This window comes from Heliangelus exortis, chromosome 1, assembly GCF_036169615.1.
Source record: "Heliangelus exortis chromosome 1, bHelExo1.hap1, whole genome shotgun sequence".
Classification (NCBI taxonomy): domain Eukaryota; kingdom Metazoa; phylum Chordata; class Aves; order Apodiformes; family Trochilidae; genus Heliangelus; species Heliangelus exortis.
Genome location: NC_092422.1, coordinates 19,134,447 through 19,148,894, shown reverse-complemented (window position 1 = coordinate 19,148,894; position 14,448 = coordinate 19,134,447). Strand labels below are relative to the sequence as shown.

Below are 14,448 nucleotides of genomic sequence, written 5' to 3'. Positions count from 1 at the left end.
TGCAAACATCTGTCAAGTGGCTCCAGCACAACATAATGAAGTGGCTCGTGTCACACATTCTGATCTCTTTCCTTTTTCTCTTAAAGTCACAAGGCATTTCCTTGTCTTTGAACATGTGAGAGGTTTTGTTTGCTCATGTACAGTGAAATTTGATAGCACAAAAGTCCTTTATGATAGAAAGAAATTCCAAACCCAAGCACTGAAAACCAGTGGTATCTTATTTTAGTTTTTTACTACAACTTAATACATTGCATGTCTACTTTAATAACAGTTTGAGACAAAATTGGAGATACAAGTTTTGCTGTTACAAGACAGTAAGTCATCATACTGTAGGAGATGAACTGACAACCAGCCAACCAGCCAAGGGAAACTTCCTTTGAGTCTTAGATTGCTATTCTTGTGCTTTTACAAGTTTTATATTAAAGAGATTACCCATGTATCAGAGTAGAGCAATTTATATAAGAATCTTTAAAACTGTCCCATCCATTTTGCATATTGTGGTGTGGAACTTGGATTTGACTAAATTAATTGGTGAACCCCTTTAGACAGGCTCAGCTCTGTCTAAAGCATTCAGCTCATGTTTAAGTCACCTAAATTTACTCTTAAATGTACCACTCTAAATGTTACTTACAGGAGAACTGTCTTTGAACACTCATGACCAGCAGTGGAGGTTTAGGACTTGATTCCTGTATTACCCCAGCATACCTGGTACCTAGGGTGCCCTGATACCCCAGGGTACCTAGACTACCCCAGATTCCTTATTTACCCCAGCCTCAAGATAAGTGTGGGATACCCAAGTACCTGCTTACAGCTGGAAGATATGACAGAGGAGCTATGGGAGACCTATTCCTTTCTTCAGTGGCAGCTGGAGGCCAGCAGAATATACAAAAACATTAAAATGTTGTTAAGTATCTGTTTAAACAACTGATCTGAGGGCCTAGCCATTGCAGTTAATGAGGGTTAAAGTAGGACCTGCCTTTGGATGAGGTGGATTGCTCTCTCAGCTGTTTTAATCGTGACCAGTGCCTGGTGATTTGGATGTCTTGCCTAGACAGATCTTGTCTAGGTCCATCAGAATATGGATTCTGGCATTTAGACTTATAAATTCCTATCAGTTCATCAAGGTTTGGTAACTGTGTTAGGTTTCAGACTGTGTGGAGCACAGCTCAGGAACTATTGTGAACAAATTGATTGTTGGGGACGAGATTTTCATGTTCTCTATCACTGATCAAATAAACAAACTCCACCCCAAAAAAAAGGTTATTGGGCACAGAAGTGAACAAACAGAAGTAATTAATCACTCCTCAAAAGAAAACAGTTCCCTGCTTGCTACCATCTCCTTGGTACCTTGCTCCCCCATCCCAAAGAAGTGTCAATGTAAGTAGGAAAATAGGCAAGAAACACAAATTCTGGGATTACTGCACTGAATGCCATGTTTGTAGTTACCAGGAGGTGAGTGAAATATGTCTGATGTTGCAAGCAGATCCATGGTAGGTGCTATATTCTGCACCCAAAGTGCTTGAAAAGCTCAGGTGTGTAGAAAGATGCATGGACAAGACCTGAAGGTATATAATGAAATCCACTACTACAGGCTAAGAAGTACCAGTGTTGCTGGGGGCAGAAAACTTCTGGCTGGATGATGATGGCTGTGTGATATTTGAGGGTTAGGACTTTTAACTGATGGGAAAAGCTGAAAACTATGCTGGTGGGTTATGTTAGTTGCATAGATAGCTGGGCTTGATGTTGCAGATTGGACCTAGCAGTGTGTTGGGAGCAGCTGATGCAGATGAAGCAGTGAGGCAGTTCCAGGGACTCCTGAGGGGAGGTGATAGCTGTGGGGCAGATGGGTGCCAGGGAGAGTGAGATGGACAGGAGGCAAGCACTGGGGCCAAAATTGAAGCTGTTCAGGTAGAAGCTAAAAACCTAGAAGCCCAATGGTAAACTTGCCCCAAGTGCTGCCATTACCACACTCTGTGTCAGTCAGAGAGGCCTTTTTACCTCCAGGCACCTTCATGGAGAAGGTTGCATTTAAAAGAGAGAGATGTGTATTATTTATGAACCAAGGAACATCTGAAATAAAAAGATGCTTTGTTTTCTAAACCAAAACAAATGCAGGCTGCTGACATGCAAATCAAGAGATTATGGAGCAGTTTCTAAACGAAGAATTAGAGGAAAGCTGGCAAGGTGAAATAATACACAGTATAGGACAGGGCAGCACATCCTTTACAAGCAACCTTGTAAAAGTTGATCACTGCATCCTCAAGTGAAGGGTGGGGAAGAAGCTGACAAAACTCATGCAAGAAATACTCAGACATCATTGGACAAATGCTGTTTAAAGAAAATTTATAAAAACAGGCAACCCTGCCAAGTAATAACGAAAGTTTAAAAAGTAAGATAGAGAAAGCAAAATAGTTCAAGGAAGCAAGATGGCATATGGCAGAAGCTTGGTTGGAGGATACCCAGTGGAGCATAACCAGCATATTCTCATTGTGTAAATTGTATAGGAGTAACAGAAAAGATTGTACCAGTGAAAGAGGATCTCTAATGTATTAAAGAAAAACTAAGAGCCAAATCAGACAAACAAACTTACTGTAACATCAAATGTCACAGGATCCATGGACGGGAATGCCATGCCTGAACAGGATTAAGTTATGAACCACCTGAGATTACCAGGATGGTGATAGTAAATGTGACAAACCAAGGAAACTAGAGTAGTCTCAAGAGCAGCAAGCACAGTCATAAAGGACACTTAAATTGCTGTTATGTGGGTTAAGCATTGTAATGCGGCACAGTGATACATTTTTGGGTGTGCCATAAATAACTGCTTGGTGCCACTATTCAGGAGACCTACAGGAAAGGGGACAATTCTTGAGCCATTCCCAAGGTGTATGCAGGACTGCACATCACAGCTTGTCTGTAAGGGTGGGATGTATAGAATTCTAAGATGAGCTTGGTGGTCTTGACTGGAAGAAATAGATAATTTAGGGTGCCCATTCACTGACTGAATACAGACAGATATTGAATATTGCTATCTGTGTCCATAATGTTCTCAGAAACAATATCATTGCAGGAGTGTGAAGAGTAAAAAAATCCAATACAGTATGTGTTTTAATCAAAAGAGGGAAAGTAAACAAAAGTGAGAAGTCATTTATGTAACAAAGGAATTTAAAGGAGCAGGAAGAAGGTTGAGTGCTTGCAGGCAGTGTGGAGAGTGTTTAACGACACCATATCACATGCTTAGACCAAATTCATGTCGCTTGCCAAACCAGAATTTGGAAACACCAGAAAAAGATTCTGTCACTAAACACAGGGAAAAAGAAACAAAAAGAAAAGAAAAGAAAAAAAAGGCATCCTTCAGATTGTTGAATTGTATCCAAATAGAAAAAAAAACAACCAACAACCTATAGCAATCTTGATGTAAAGCTAGAGGAATGTAGAAACAATTTGCTTTAGATAAAAAACTATGTCCTTTTAAAAAAATATGAGAACCCTGTAGCTCAAATTAGATAACCTCAGCTCAAATTAGATAAGGATCTGTTTCAAAATGTCAGTATAAGTTTTAGAATAACTAAATTAATAGTAACAAATTGCCAGAACCAAGAATTCTAAAGATGGTTTTTAGAATTAAATTGATGAGCTACTGCTTCAGTGTCAAAATTTGTTCCTCATTTAAAATTGCCTCAGCACAGGGAAGAAAGCAGCGATGGGATAACCATTTATAAAGAGGTATCAGGAAGGATCCAGTGAGCAGTAGACCAATGAATATAGGGTAATAGTACATAGAATACATAAAGAATGTATTTATGACTTAGAAACTACAACAGTGAGTAAGATCAACAGACTGGTGGACCCTTATGATGAAATCTGGGTTCTTGATGTAGGGGAAATCTGTGTCCCACAAATGGATTATGTTTTCTGAAAAAAAACCACTGAGGATGTCACCAAGGGGATTAAATAAGTATAGGCTGATGGTATCTCCAAAAGGCTTCAGACAAGATCTCTTACAGATGTCTCTTAATAGAGGCCTAAGATAAGAGGGAAGATCCTCCCATACTTTAACAAGTAAGCACCAAATAACGGAGAGGAGAAACATGGTTTGTTTTCTTTAGGAGAGAGCTCGTGGGCAGAGTCAGTGTTATCACAGATAGCATGGGAAGGGAGATCTAAAATGAAATTATAGCCCTTGGCTGTGTGCTGAATTATCCACAGTAGTAAAAGCACAAGCTGTTTGAGCAGTTGCAGCAGGATTTCACAATACTGAGGCAGAGTGCACTGCACTGGCAGCAGGTGAGTTTGGTGTTGGTAATGACAAGGTAGTGTACATGGAGGAACACAAGCCTAATGTGCTTGCAAGAGAGTGGACTTTGAGCTGGATATTGCCATCCAGTAAGAGATCTCTCAATCCTAACAGATAATTTAAGTGTCAGTTCAGTGCATAGTAACAGTCAAAACAGTAAATAAAAGGGCAGGAGTTTGTAGGAAGGGACTAGAGAGCAAAACAGAAAGCCCAATTGTTCCACTGGTGTGGTGTGTGGGGGCCATCTCCCTGCTCCTTTCCACCTCAAAAGGCATTTTTTACAGGGGACGATAAAGGGAAAAGTCAAAGAAGAAAACCTACTCAGTGTCTCCGTGTGAGGAATGATTAACACAGCTATGGCTGTGCAGCTTGGAAGAAAGGACAATAGGGGAAGAAAAGTCTGATTGGTGTAGGAAAAATAAGCATAATTGTTATTGTTTTCAATAATGTAAGAATTAAAGGCCACCAAATTAAATAATCAGACAGTAAGTTCAAAATAAAATACAGTTTTCACACCCTATAAAAGTAAACTGTGAAATTAATTGCTATACATGATATTTCACATCCTGAAAGTTTACAGAAATTTGGGAAGTAATTTGGAAAGTTCAGTTCATTAAACACTAAGATATCACTTCTGCCCCAGGAGGAATCTGACTCTGATCTGCAGATAACTGGAATTTAGGAAAGCACATCAGAAAAATGCCATTACACGCATCATCTATTTTTATGTTCTTCCCTGGGCATCAGCTACTGGGTGCTGTCAGAGCAATGGGTGGGTGGGCCTTTGGTCTGCTCCAGGGCAGAGGGACCTGTGATACCAGAGGGTTATCTAGAACTGTATTTTCTTGAGTAGGGTAAACTAGCTTTTCATTTGAGTATTTTAGTATGTGCTTCCCACAGTCTTTTCAGAGTGCCTGGCGCAGTGGGTAAGCCAGCTCAGTATGCATTTGGAGAGGGTCACTGTGGACTGCCACTACAAAGGACAGCCTGCACCTCCCCCTCTCCCTGGCTGATCCTGTAAGGAAACAAACCCTCCCCCAGCTCACCCCAAATGAGTACTTCTGTGGTGGTTCAGTTTGTGGCTGCACAGTTGCTATCCGTGCCCCTGCAGAGGGTGGAGAACAGATCCCCCCTCCCTCTGTCAGCAGCATCCCATGGGGGCACTGGGTTAGTCATCAGGCAAAAGCACTCAGTCTGTTCTGTTCTGCAAAAATCAAGCTAAATTACTGTTTTTCAGATATATTTTTAAATTTATCTTCTAGAAGAGCTGCGTGGGGTGTAATCTTACTTTCTTTAAGAGTCATCTGGTTTTCCATGCAGGTAGGGTTTTAACATGGTGGAGAGCTTGTGCTTTGGCTGTTTAAAATGAGGAAGCCTTCACTTGCATGTCCCAGGAATATCAGCACTTCATTGTCACTTCTGTTTGCTGGGTTGTTGTGGGTTTTTTTGTTTTTTGTTGTTTTTTTAATGATTTGTACCAAGAAAAATGCGTGGGGCTCTGTATAAACATAGTATGTAGTAGATTGGTTTTACTGTGCTATCCAACAAGTGTCCTTGCATTAAGAAATATTTGGGGTTTCAGAAGATAATTCCCATCAGTCTAGATTCAGCACAGTCTAGATTTTTGTAGGAAGATGACATTAATATTGCAGGGCGATATTTGGCCTTTCCTTCGTAGTCTGAGGCAATGCTGGGGGAAAACATGTGATTTCAGTGGGTGTTGGGAGGTTGCTGTGTGCAGAAATGCCTCCAGGGTTTTGTGAGCAGTCCCTGGCCGGAGGCAGTCCCCAGTTAAAGGACAGGCTCAGCTTAGCAAGGCAGTTTGCAGGAAAAGAATGAACCATAAAGCTTATGGAGCTTTCCAAACTGCAGATGCAGTGCTGCGCACAAGCGCAGGTTGCAGCAGGGGTTGTGGGAGCAGCTCCCGCCTTTGCCTCCAGTGCTTGAAGTGTTGCAGCCTCAGGGCAGAACGACACAGGTCTAAGGGTGGTAAATGCTGGCCCGCGGTGAATGAATGAGGTGGTTTTCTGGCAGGGTCACTCCCAATGAAAGCTGGACTGTTAGGGTGCTTTCCTCCTTTGTTCCCTGTTTTCCGGAGCAACTGAATTAAGTGTGTAGTTTGAGCGAGAAAATGTCTCCATCCTCCCCTCCTTTCGTGGGAGCAGTCTGCTGCAGCCTTAACACTTCGGCTGCTTGTGCCCTAAACAGTGTTACAGGGTCTGCCTGTGAAGCAGGAGAAGTTTTAACCGACATGCAAAAAATACCTTCATTGTTTACTTCTGGAATTTTAACCGGTGTAATATAACAAAGATAGACCGATACTCCGAACAGTGTTGTAACACAAGGAACTCCCAGCTCCCATTCAAATAGCCTTTCCCTTTGATTCACAGTCATTTGAATATAGATCGAAATCACATTAAACTGCCTTAATGAAAAACAAACGTACTCCTTGGCTTGCTGCGTTCGAACCGTTCGGGCTCTCTGGGAGCGGTCCGGGCGGCCAGGCAGCCGGGTTTTTGTTTCTTTTCTGGAACTTCCTCCCTCAGGGCACCCGTGATGTCAGAGAGCCGCCGGGCGGGCTGCGCGGCCAAGGGGCTCGGGGGCGCAGCTGGGAGCTGAGGGCAGAGACCGGGCTGCTCCTCTGCCCTCTCGGTACCTCAGAGCCCGCTGGGATCCTCTGCCAGCCCTTTGTGACCCAGTGTCACCTGTTAAAGGTCAAACCCTTGCCCTGCGAGTCGCGGCTGACAGCAGCATGGTAGCCAGGGGGGGAATGGCACGGTTTTGGAGCCTGGAGAGCCTTCAGATGGGTCCGTGTGAGTAGAACGTGCTTTCTCTTTCTCGTGCTTTTTTTTTTTTTACAATGTTCTGAGATTTAACTGATAAATTGTGGCAGTCAGGGTGCCTGTTGCTTATGCCGTGTCATCCGCGGGAGCCTGAAGCCTTACACCAGTGACAAAGCTGCTAGGAGATCAGAGTTAGTCCCGGGCTGGTTTTTAAGTCTGGAGCGATCGGGAAAGCTCACCCCTAGCTCTGGTATTTCTGTCTGTAAACAGCAGAGGAATAGATGCAGAATGCAATAAAATAATTTTTAAGTCTTAACTTATGAAGACAATGCAAGCTCGTTGATTTAGTACACGATAATGAACAGGTATTGGTTCCAGAATTGCAGTAATTTTTCATCTGGAGCCAAATGAGATAGCTTATTTTGATGTGCTGCTGTTTTTGGAACAAACCAACAAGCATTACTGATAGTACAGTGAAGATGTATAAAGAATCTCTGGGATTATTTTTTGGTATTGCTTTATAAACTAAATATTGATTTAATGAATTATTTATTTGCAGATTTTTTTTTATTAAAGCAGTTTCAGTAAGTTTCACAAGATGGATTTTAAAATTTGTCAGTGCTCAGATTTATGAGTCTGTAGGGAAAAAAAATTTGCTTTTAAAATAAGGATTTGACATTCTCCCAGTTAGATAGAACATACCATTAATGTGAGTGTATATTTAAGACGCTAGGGAGTAGAAGAGAATGGTCAAATAACTATGTTCTATTACATCAAGACTGTGCCATATTTTCCCACTTTTAAAGGAAAGAGAAACCTTGCCAGTTTTTAGTGAATCTCTGCAGTAATAGGCTTTGATATCTCTTTCAAATTAATACTGAAATGACCAAAGATGCTAGTAGATGGCATAAGTGACAGTAAGGGGGGCTGAAGCATTTCTCCCTCCAAGGTAGGTAACAGCCAATGGTGTGCCTGTTAATTGTGTAGGTGTGTGGAGTAAAGCCAGGAGTCCAGGAGTCATCTCTCTGTGACTATCACCCATCCTGGAGCCTACTGCTGTGCAGACTGGTGGCACCCAGACTTGCAGCAGGGCAGAGAAGAGGTAGGGTCAGGAACTCTCAGCTCAGGCTTGCTGCTTGGTGGGAATGACAAGGTCAGTATCTCCTCTTCAGGTTCTCTTCCTGGGCACTTGGGAGTGAGAGAGATGCTCTGCAGGCTGTGGGGCAACTTATCTGGGACGCAGTAACCACTAGAAAAGGAGTTCAGTGCAGTGCTAGCAGTCCATTCTGAATTTTATTTTATTTTTTACTTTTTTTTTTTTTAAATTTCATTTTTGAGCACTGTGTGATCTTTGGACTCCTTAGTTATTCACAGCTTGGGCCTGCCATAGGAATAAATCTTTAGGGTTAAATTAGCAAGGACCAGAGAGTACACTCAAGCACTGGGCCACTGATCATGAATGCTCATTCCCTGATCTGTTTGATCATCTGGCTTTCAAAGGAAAACCTATTCTAAACGGGTCTTGCATTGAGCAGTGTGTATGTGAGTCAGTCAGTATTACTTGGTCCTGAAATCAGTCCCCTAGTCCTCTTCATCTGCCAGTGCAGAAATGATCAACAAAAGGATCTGCCACTCAGTGATATACCCCAAATAGGTTTTACAGTTTCATACAATAAGTGCAGATTTGTGTGATCACAGTGACTGTTACTTACATGATGTTTGTCTTGGTTTATGTGGCTGTGCAGTAAGATGAAACCCATTTCAGTTCTGTCCTCTGTTTCTTTACAAACTGTCCCTTTGGTCAGAAAATGTACAAGTGTCAAACCAAGAAATTTTTTGTGAGTTGGGGAGATTTCAGGCATCTGCAAACTCCCGGCACCCTTGGTCCTGAGCCCCTCCAGTGCCTGGAAGCAGGATGGGCTGCCCACCCCTCTCACAGTGGGTGGGTGGGCACAGAGGTGTTGGCTGGTGACATCTCTGCCAGGAATGTGACAGTGTGATGGCACCCAGCTGGGTCTGCCAGCAGCCCCTCTGACTGCTGGGGGCCCACTGGAACTCTTTTGTCTGCCATGTGGGAAATGGCAGTGAGACCTCCCTTCTGATTCAGGTAACTTGTGATTTTCTCTGGGTAAAAATATAAATAAATAATGGTTGCAGTTCTGCTTTTCCTGCACAAAAGGGAGAATTTCTCAGTTTCATCAGCTGCTAAATGAGAATATTCTGAAAAAGAGTAAAGAGTATTTAAGGGCAGAAAAGTGATTTTCCTGAGAGCTCTGCAGCCCTCCGCTTCTGCTGTAGTTGTTATACTCATGACAACAAAGGCAACTTCTCAGCAATTCCTCCTGCATTGTTTTTGTTGGGTTTTTTTGTTTTGTTTTTTAAAATCATAAAAATGATGACTCAAACAGCTGTTGCACCTTTGTTTTAGTTGCTGCAGATGGTGGGACTGAGTCTTCAGCCTTAGTGGATGACAATGGCAGTGAGGAAGATTACAGTTATGAGGAGCTCTGCCAAGCTGCCCCCAGGTACCTGCAGCCTGGAGGGGAACAGCTCGCCATTAATGAGGTAACATCCTGGGCTTTGCACTCCTGTAATGACAGGGGTTGTGTTTTCCACAGATTTGAGGTTTTATATTAATAAAAAATGGAGTGGCAGTAGCCAGCACTGAAAAGAATCTGGTGGCCATGGTGTCCTGTCTCTGGTGTCCTGTCTCTGTCTCTTGGCATGTCCATGAGGACATGCCAAGGGAAGAGCACGGGGACCAGTCCTTCACTGGGAGTATAAAGCTGTAACTGCTCTGGTGTAGGACTCTTTATTTGTTCTTGCTAATGAATATATGCATAGGTTCCCCAAAATCCAGAATTTTAGTTTTATCCAGTAACAGCAGTAATCATGGGCACTCTAATGAGAAATTCTGATCTGGAAGATCAAAGTAATTCATGAACAATTCATAGTTTATCTTTGATCCTTCACAACCTCATTTTCTTCCCATCTCAGCTGATAAGCGATGGTAGCATTGTCTATGCAGAAGCTCTCTGGGACCATGTGACTATGGATGATCAAGAGCTGGGTTTCAAAGCTGGAGATGTCATTAGAGTTCTAGAAGCTTCCAACAAAGACTGGTGGTGGGGAAGAAATGAGGACAAGGAAGCCTGGTTTCCAGCTAGTTTTGTCAGGGTGAGTAATTCTTGCTTTTTCACCATTATCACATGAGATTCCTAGGACAGTGCATGGCATTTAAGTGAAGGGCCTGAACCTCAGCATCTTTGTATCTGAACATCAGCAGTATAACTGCTAATGGCTTCACAAGGAAAAAAGCAATAGAAAAATCACATCCCAAGACCCTTTAATTCCAATGACACTGTTTACTTCGGCTTCTTCCTTTGTGTGGTGGTTTTGTAACCAAAGGAATTTCTCAAGAAGCAAGGAGGGAAGCAGAAAGCTCAGAGATGATGCAGCAGTTTTTATGAGAAAGTGGGGAAAGCTATGCTGCAGGGATTTCTTTGCAAAATATGGCTTAAATTATTGTCACAACATGTATAGGGACCTGGGTCATAGTCTAGACTCCCCAGTCCAGACTCCCTCAGTCAGATTAATGACAGAATAATTACCAAATTGTATAAAATGGAACTAAGCCTTAGAAACTAATTTAAGTTTTTAATTTAAGACTTTTTGGGAGTCTGTAATGAGTCTTGTGCCACACTGTATAGAGTACTACATGAAGCACAAGTGATGGTGCCAACATGGGCAATCACAGAAAAGTCAGAAAAGAAGGTGCTGTTATCCACATGGTACAGATGGGGAACTGGGGAAAAGGGAAGTTGTTTAAAAGTGTTTGAGTTCTTTACTTTAGTAAGTTTTTACCCACATGCTGGCTTGACCAAAGTAACATATAAACTATTAGTAAGGATCAAAACTAAGCTTAAGTCTGAAAATACAACACATGATATCTCTTAGGTACTGTGAGTAGAAAGCCATGTATTTAACCAGACAGACATCTCAGCATTTTATTTGAATGTGCACTGGGTAGAATGAGATAAATCCTGTTGTGGAACATTCCTGTAGCAGGTTCCCTGTTAATTTTAAGACATTTGTAACAGTTTTATAACATTTCATAAAAGTCTGCTGCTTTGCTCTATTTTGCTTTGTTTGTTCTGGCTGCAGCTGCGAGTTAATCAGGAAGAAGTGCCAGAAAACTGTAGTAGTATCCAGGATGAAGAACAAGATGCAGATATTAGCAAGCATCGTCAGAAAATAGCTGAAAACAAGGATCAGATGAGAACCAATGTTATACAGGAAATTATGAACACAGAACGAGTCTATATCAAGCATCTCAAGGACATCTGTGAGGTACATGCTTTAACCTGAGTGCATTCTGCTTACTTAGTGTGAACAAAACAACACATGGAAGTTGAGAACCAGAGTGGTTTCTCATATCAAAATATTCCCAGTTGCACTTCTGTGACTGTCAGTCAGACTTTCTTGTGTCTTCTTATGGCTTTTCTCTGCCACAAGGCACTGCTTTCTTTTATGAAAAAAAAAACCCAAAAACAACCAAAACAAACATTCCACTTTTGACATGGAAAAAATGCTTTGCTTATCTGACCTTTATTTGCATAATGAGAGAAGGAAGTCCAGTGTATTTAGTTCTTTTTACCACTTGGTTTACATAGAAAAAGTTCAGTAGCTTTAATAAAATCATAGTTCAGGGACAAAACCTTTTGAAAGTAATTTGCTAAAAGAGGGTTTGCTGGGTGAGGATTTCTTTTTCTCCAAAAAAGATTTTTTCTAGATGCTTAAAAGCTATGTACAAGTTTTTAAAAGTCTTTTAGAACTACCTTGCTTGTCTGAACTGTAAAATGTGTGTGGGGGGGTCTGGTTTTTGTTCAGATTTTTTTGAGGCCTGCTCTTGGATAAGCACCTTAATACTTTACTGCAGATGCCTCTTCTGACATGGACTGTGAAACATTTGACCTGTATGTGACTTGTATTTGTGGTTAACATCTGTAAGGGTGCTAAGCAACCTACTAAAATATTCTTTGTACCCTTAGTTTGCTAGGTCTCTCTTTATATTTATCATGTTGTCACCCTTTAGTCCACCAATCATTGTTAGATTCTTTCATGGGCAACAAAGTAGACAAGACAGCAGTGTTGGTTTTTTTTTGGTTGGTTGGTTGGTTTTAGATCAGGCCTATTTTATGTATTTTGAAGAAGAAAAGGTAAAGTAAAAAGGCAAAATTTGTTTCTAATTTTAAAACATATCTAAGTTTTGTCATTGAGATTCACTATTTACTTCAGTTAGTAAGCTTGACTGTGTGTCTGAAAGATCAGGGAGGATTTGTACATGCAGCTGTGTCTCTGCCATGGTGGTTAGCTGAGTTCTAGGACATGACTCTCATATGTTACTGACCTATTAATTCTTTATTAATAATTAATTTTCTTTAATACATATATTCTATACCTCTTTTTAAAAATGTCATGCCTCTGAGTTTAGTGATTCAGAGCAAACATGCTTTTTCCAAGTAGAGAAGTTGTTGCTCTATTTTCAACATGTAAGGTATAGAGATGGTATGCTTTCCTCAGAGTGAATCTGTAGGGTGGTGAAAGCAAGATATAAGGCTGAAAATATACTAAAGACTAAGCCAAAAAGGCTGCAGCAGATAGTAATCCAACTTTGCAAGCTCTGCACTAGAATGAATCACTACAGCTGATGCAGTCAGAAGCTGATGCAGATTGTGAAGCTGGAGTATACCCAGAAATACATTTTACATTCAAGAAGTGTCTGAGTCCACATTACAAGAGCTGCACAGCAATTAGTTTTCCTTGTTGGAGTTATCCTCCTGATAGTAGTAAATGTGGTAGCTGGCTTGCAGCGTAGCCACTGCACAGCTCTCAGAGCAGATGGCTGTGAAGGAGACAGGAATATTCATAACAGTGCCAGCAATATTCAGGGTTGCTTCCTGATAAACCTCACTGGAGCAATTGAAGGCTTTTTACAGCTGCCTGCTTCCAACACAAGTTGGGGGAAACCTGCCTGAAAGCAGCCAAAGAGAGCAGCTGGGCAGATAACCTCAACCATACCAGTTAACCTCCTTTGCACTCATCTGTACACCAGCACCACAACTGGTGTGGGAGGATGATCACAGCTGCTGTTTGTGGATATTCAGGATGTTCCTGAGGATGTTTCAGCTGTGCATGGCAGCTGCAGCCATGGGTTTCAGTCCTAAGAGGTCCCTAACTCTACCTCTCCCCCTCTCCCCTTCGCCATGAGGCAAGAGCTGATGCCATCTAATGTTGGTTACTGGTGGCAGAGGAGAATTAGCTCCAAGACTGAAGAACTCAAGTGTGTATTAACACTGGATATGGATAAAGGGAACTGGACCACTGTATTCTTACAAATAAAAAGAAAAAAATTTGGAAGAGATAGTATTTTTTTTTTGCAGTCTTGCCACTACTGTCACCTCCTGTCAAGACCCTATGAATTTTACCAAATGGCAGCATTCTGAATCATATGTTCTTCATTTTGCTTCTTCTCTGTCTTAGACTGTGCCCTATTTACCTACTGTCAGGTAGTAGTCAGAACAAGGAGATGCAAATGGGCTTTATGTACTCTGCAAGTTTCTGGTTCCCTGACTGATTTATGTGAGACAGAAGCTGGGCTGCAGGAATCAGTGTGTAGACATTTCAGATGCAAATCTGAAAATTTGTATCTGTGTGGTGTGTATGGCTGTGAAACCACTCACCTGCCTGTAGACCACAGGGGTCTTGCCACCTCAAATGGGCTTGTTTGCATTAGAACCTGTTTTCACAGTATTGGGGTTTGGGTTTTTGTGTTTATTTTGCTGTTGTTGTTGTTTCCAGGGTTATATTCGACAGTGTCGCAAACATACAGGAATGTTCACCACAGCTCAGTTAAGCACCATTTTTGGAAATATTGAAGATATTTACAAGTTCCAAAGGAAGTTTCTGAAGGATCTTGAGAAACAGTACAACAAAGAGGAACCTCATCTAAGTGAAATAGGGTCATGTTTTCTTCAACATGTACGTTGCAAAAGTCGATTTATTTTGTGAAATTAACAAAATTTGATAAGAAAATGCTTCGTTGCTGTGTTAGGGGGGATTTTAGTAATAAGTGCTTAACAAATACTAAACTATGTATAGGTAGAGTGTAAAATAATTTACAGTCGAAGAATTATTTAAATGTTTTGGATTTCTCCTCATCTTCAGAAAACCTACATTTTTATACATAATTTTAAGGTTCCTTTTCAAAACTGTAATGATCATGGATGATCTGGAGTATTTGCAGTGGTTTGCATGCAGAAACTTCCTAAAGAAAATAAGGAAGGAAAGTGGTGGGGAAAGAGGCTT

The 14,448-nt window shown here is 41.4% G+C and overlaps 1 protein-coding gene across 8 annotated transcripts in view; it reads left to right on the top strand.

Annotated features, from left to right (window-relative positions):
- SPATA13 (spermatogenesis associated 13) overlaps window positions 1-14,448 on the top strand; it is a 156,021-nt gene that overhangs the window by 129,850 nt on the left and 11,723 nt on the right. For 7 of the 8 annotated variants that reach the window (XM_071735952.1, XM_071735981.1, XM_071735963.1 and 4 more), the window contains 4 exons: window positions 9,509-9,645; window positions 10,078-10,257; window positions 11,245-11,430; window positions 13,942-14,121. In XM_071735952.1, coding sequence (XP_071592053.1) covers window positions 9,509-9,645; window positions 10,078-10,257; window positions 11,245-11,430; window positions 13,942-14,121 — 683 coding nt within the window. Of the gene's footprint in view, window positions 1-6,849; window positions 7,111-9,508; window positions 9,646-10,077; window positions 10,258-11,244; window positions 11,431-13,941; window positions 14,122-14,448 lie in introns of those variants that run through there. The other variant, XM_071736021.1, reaches the window with a different exon arrangement.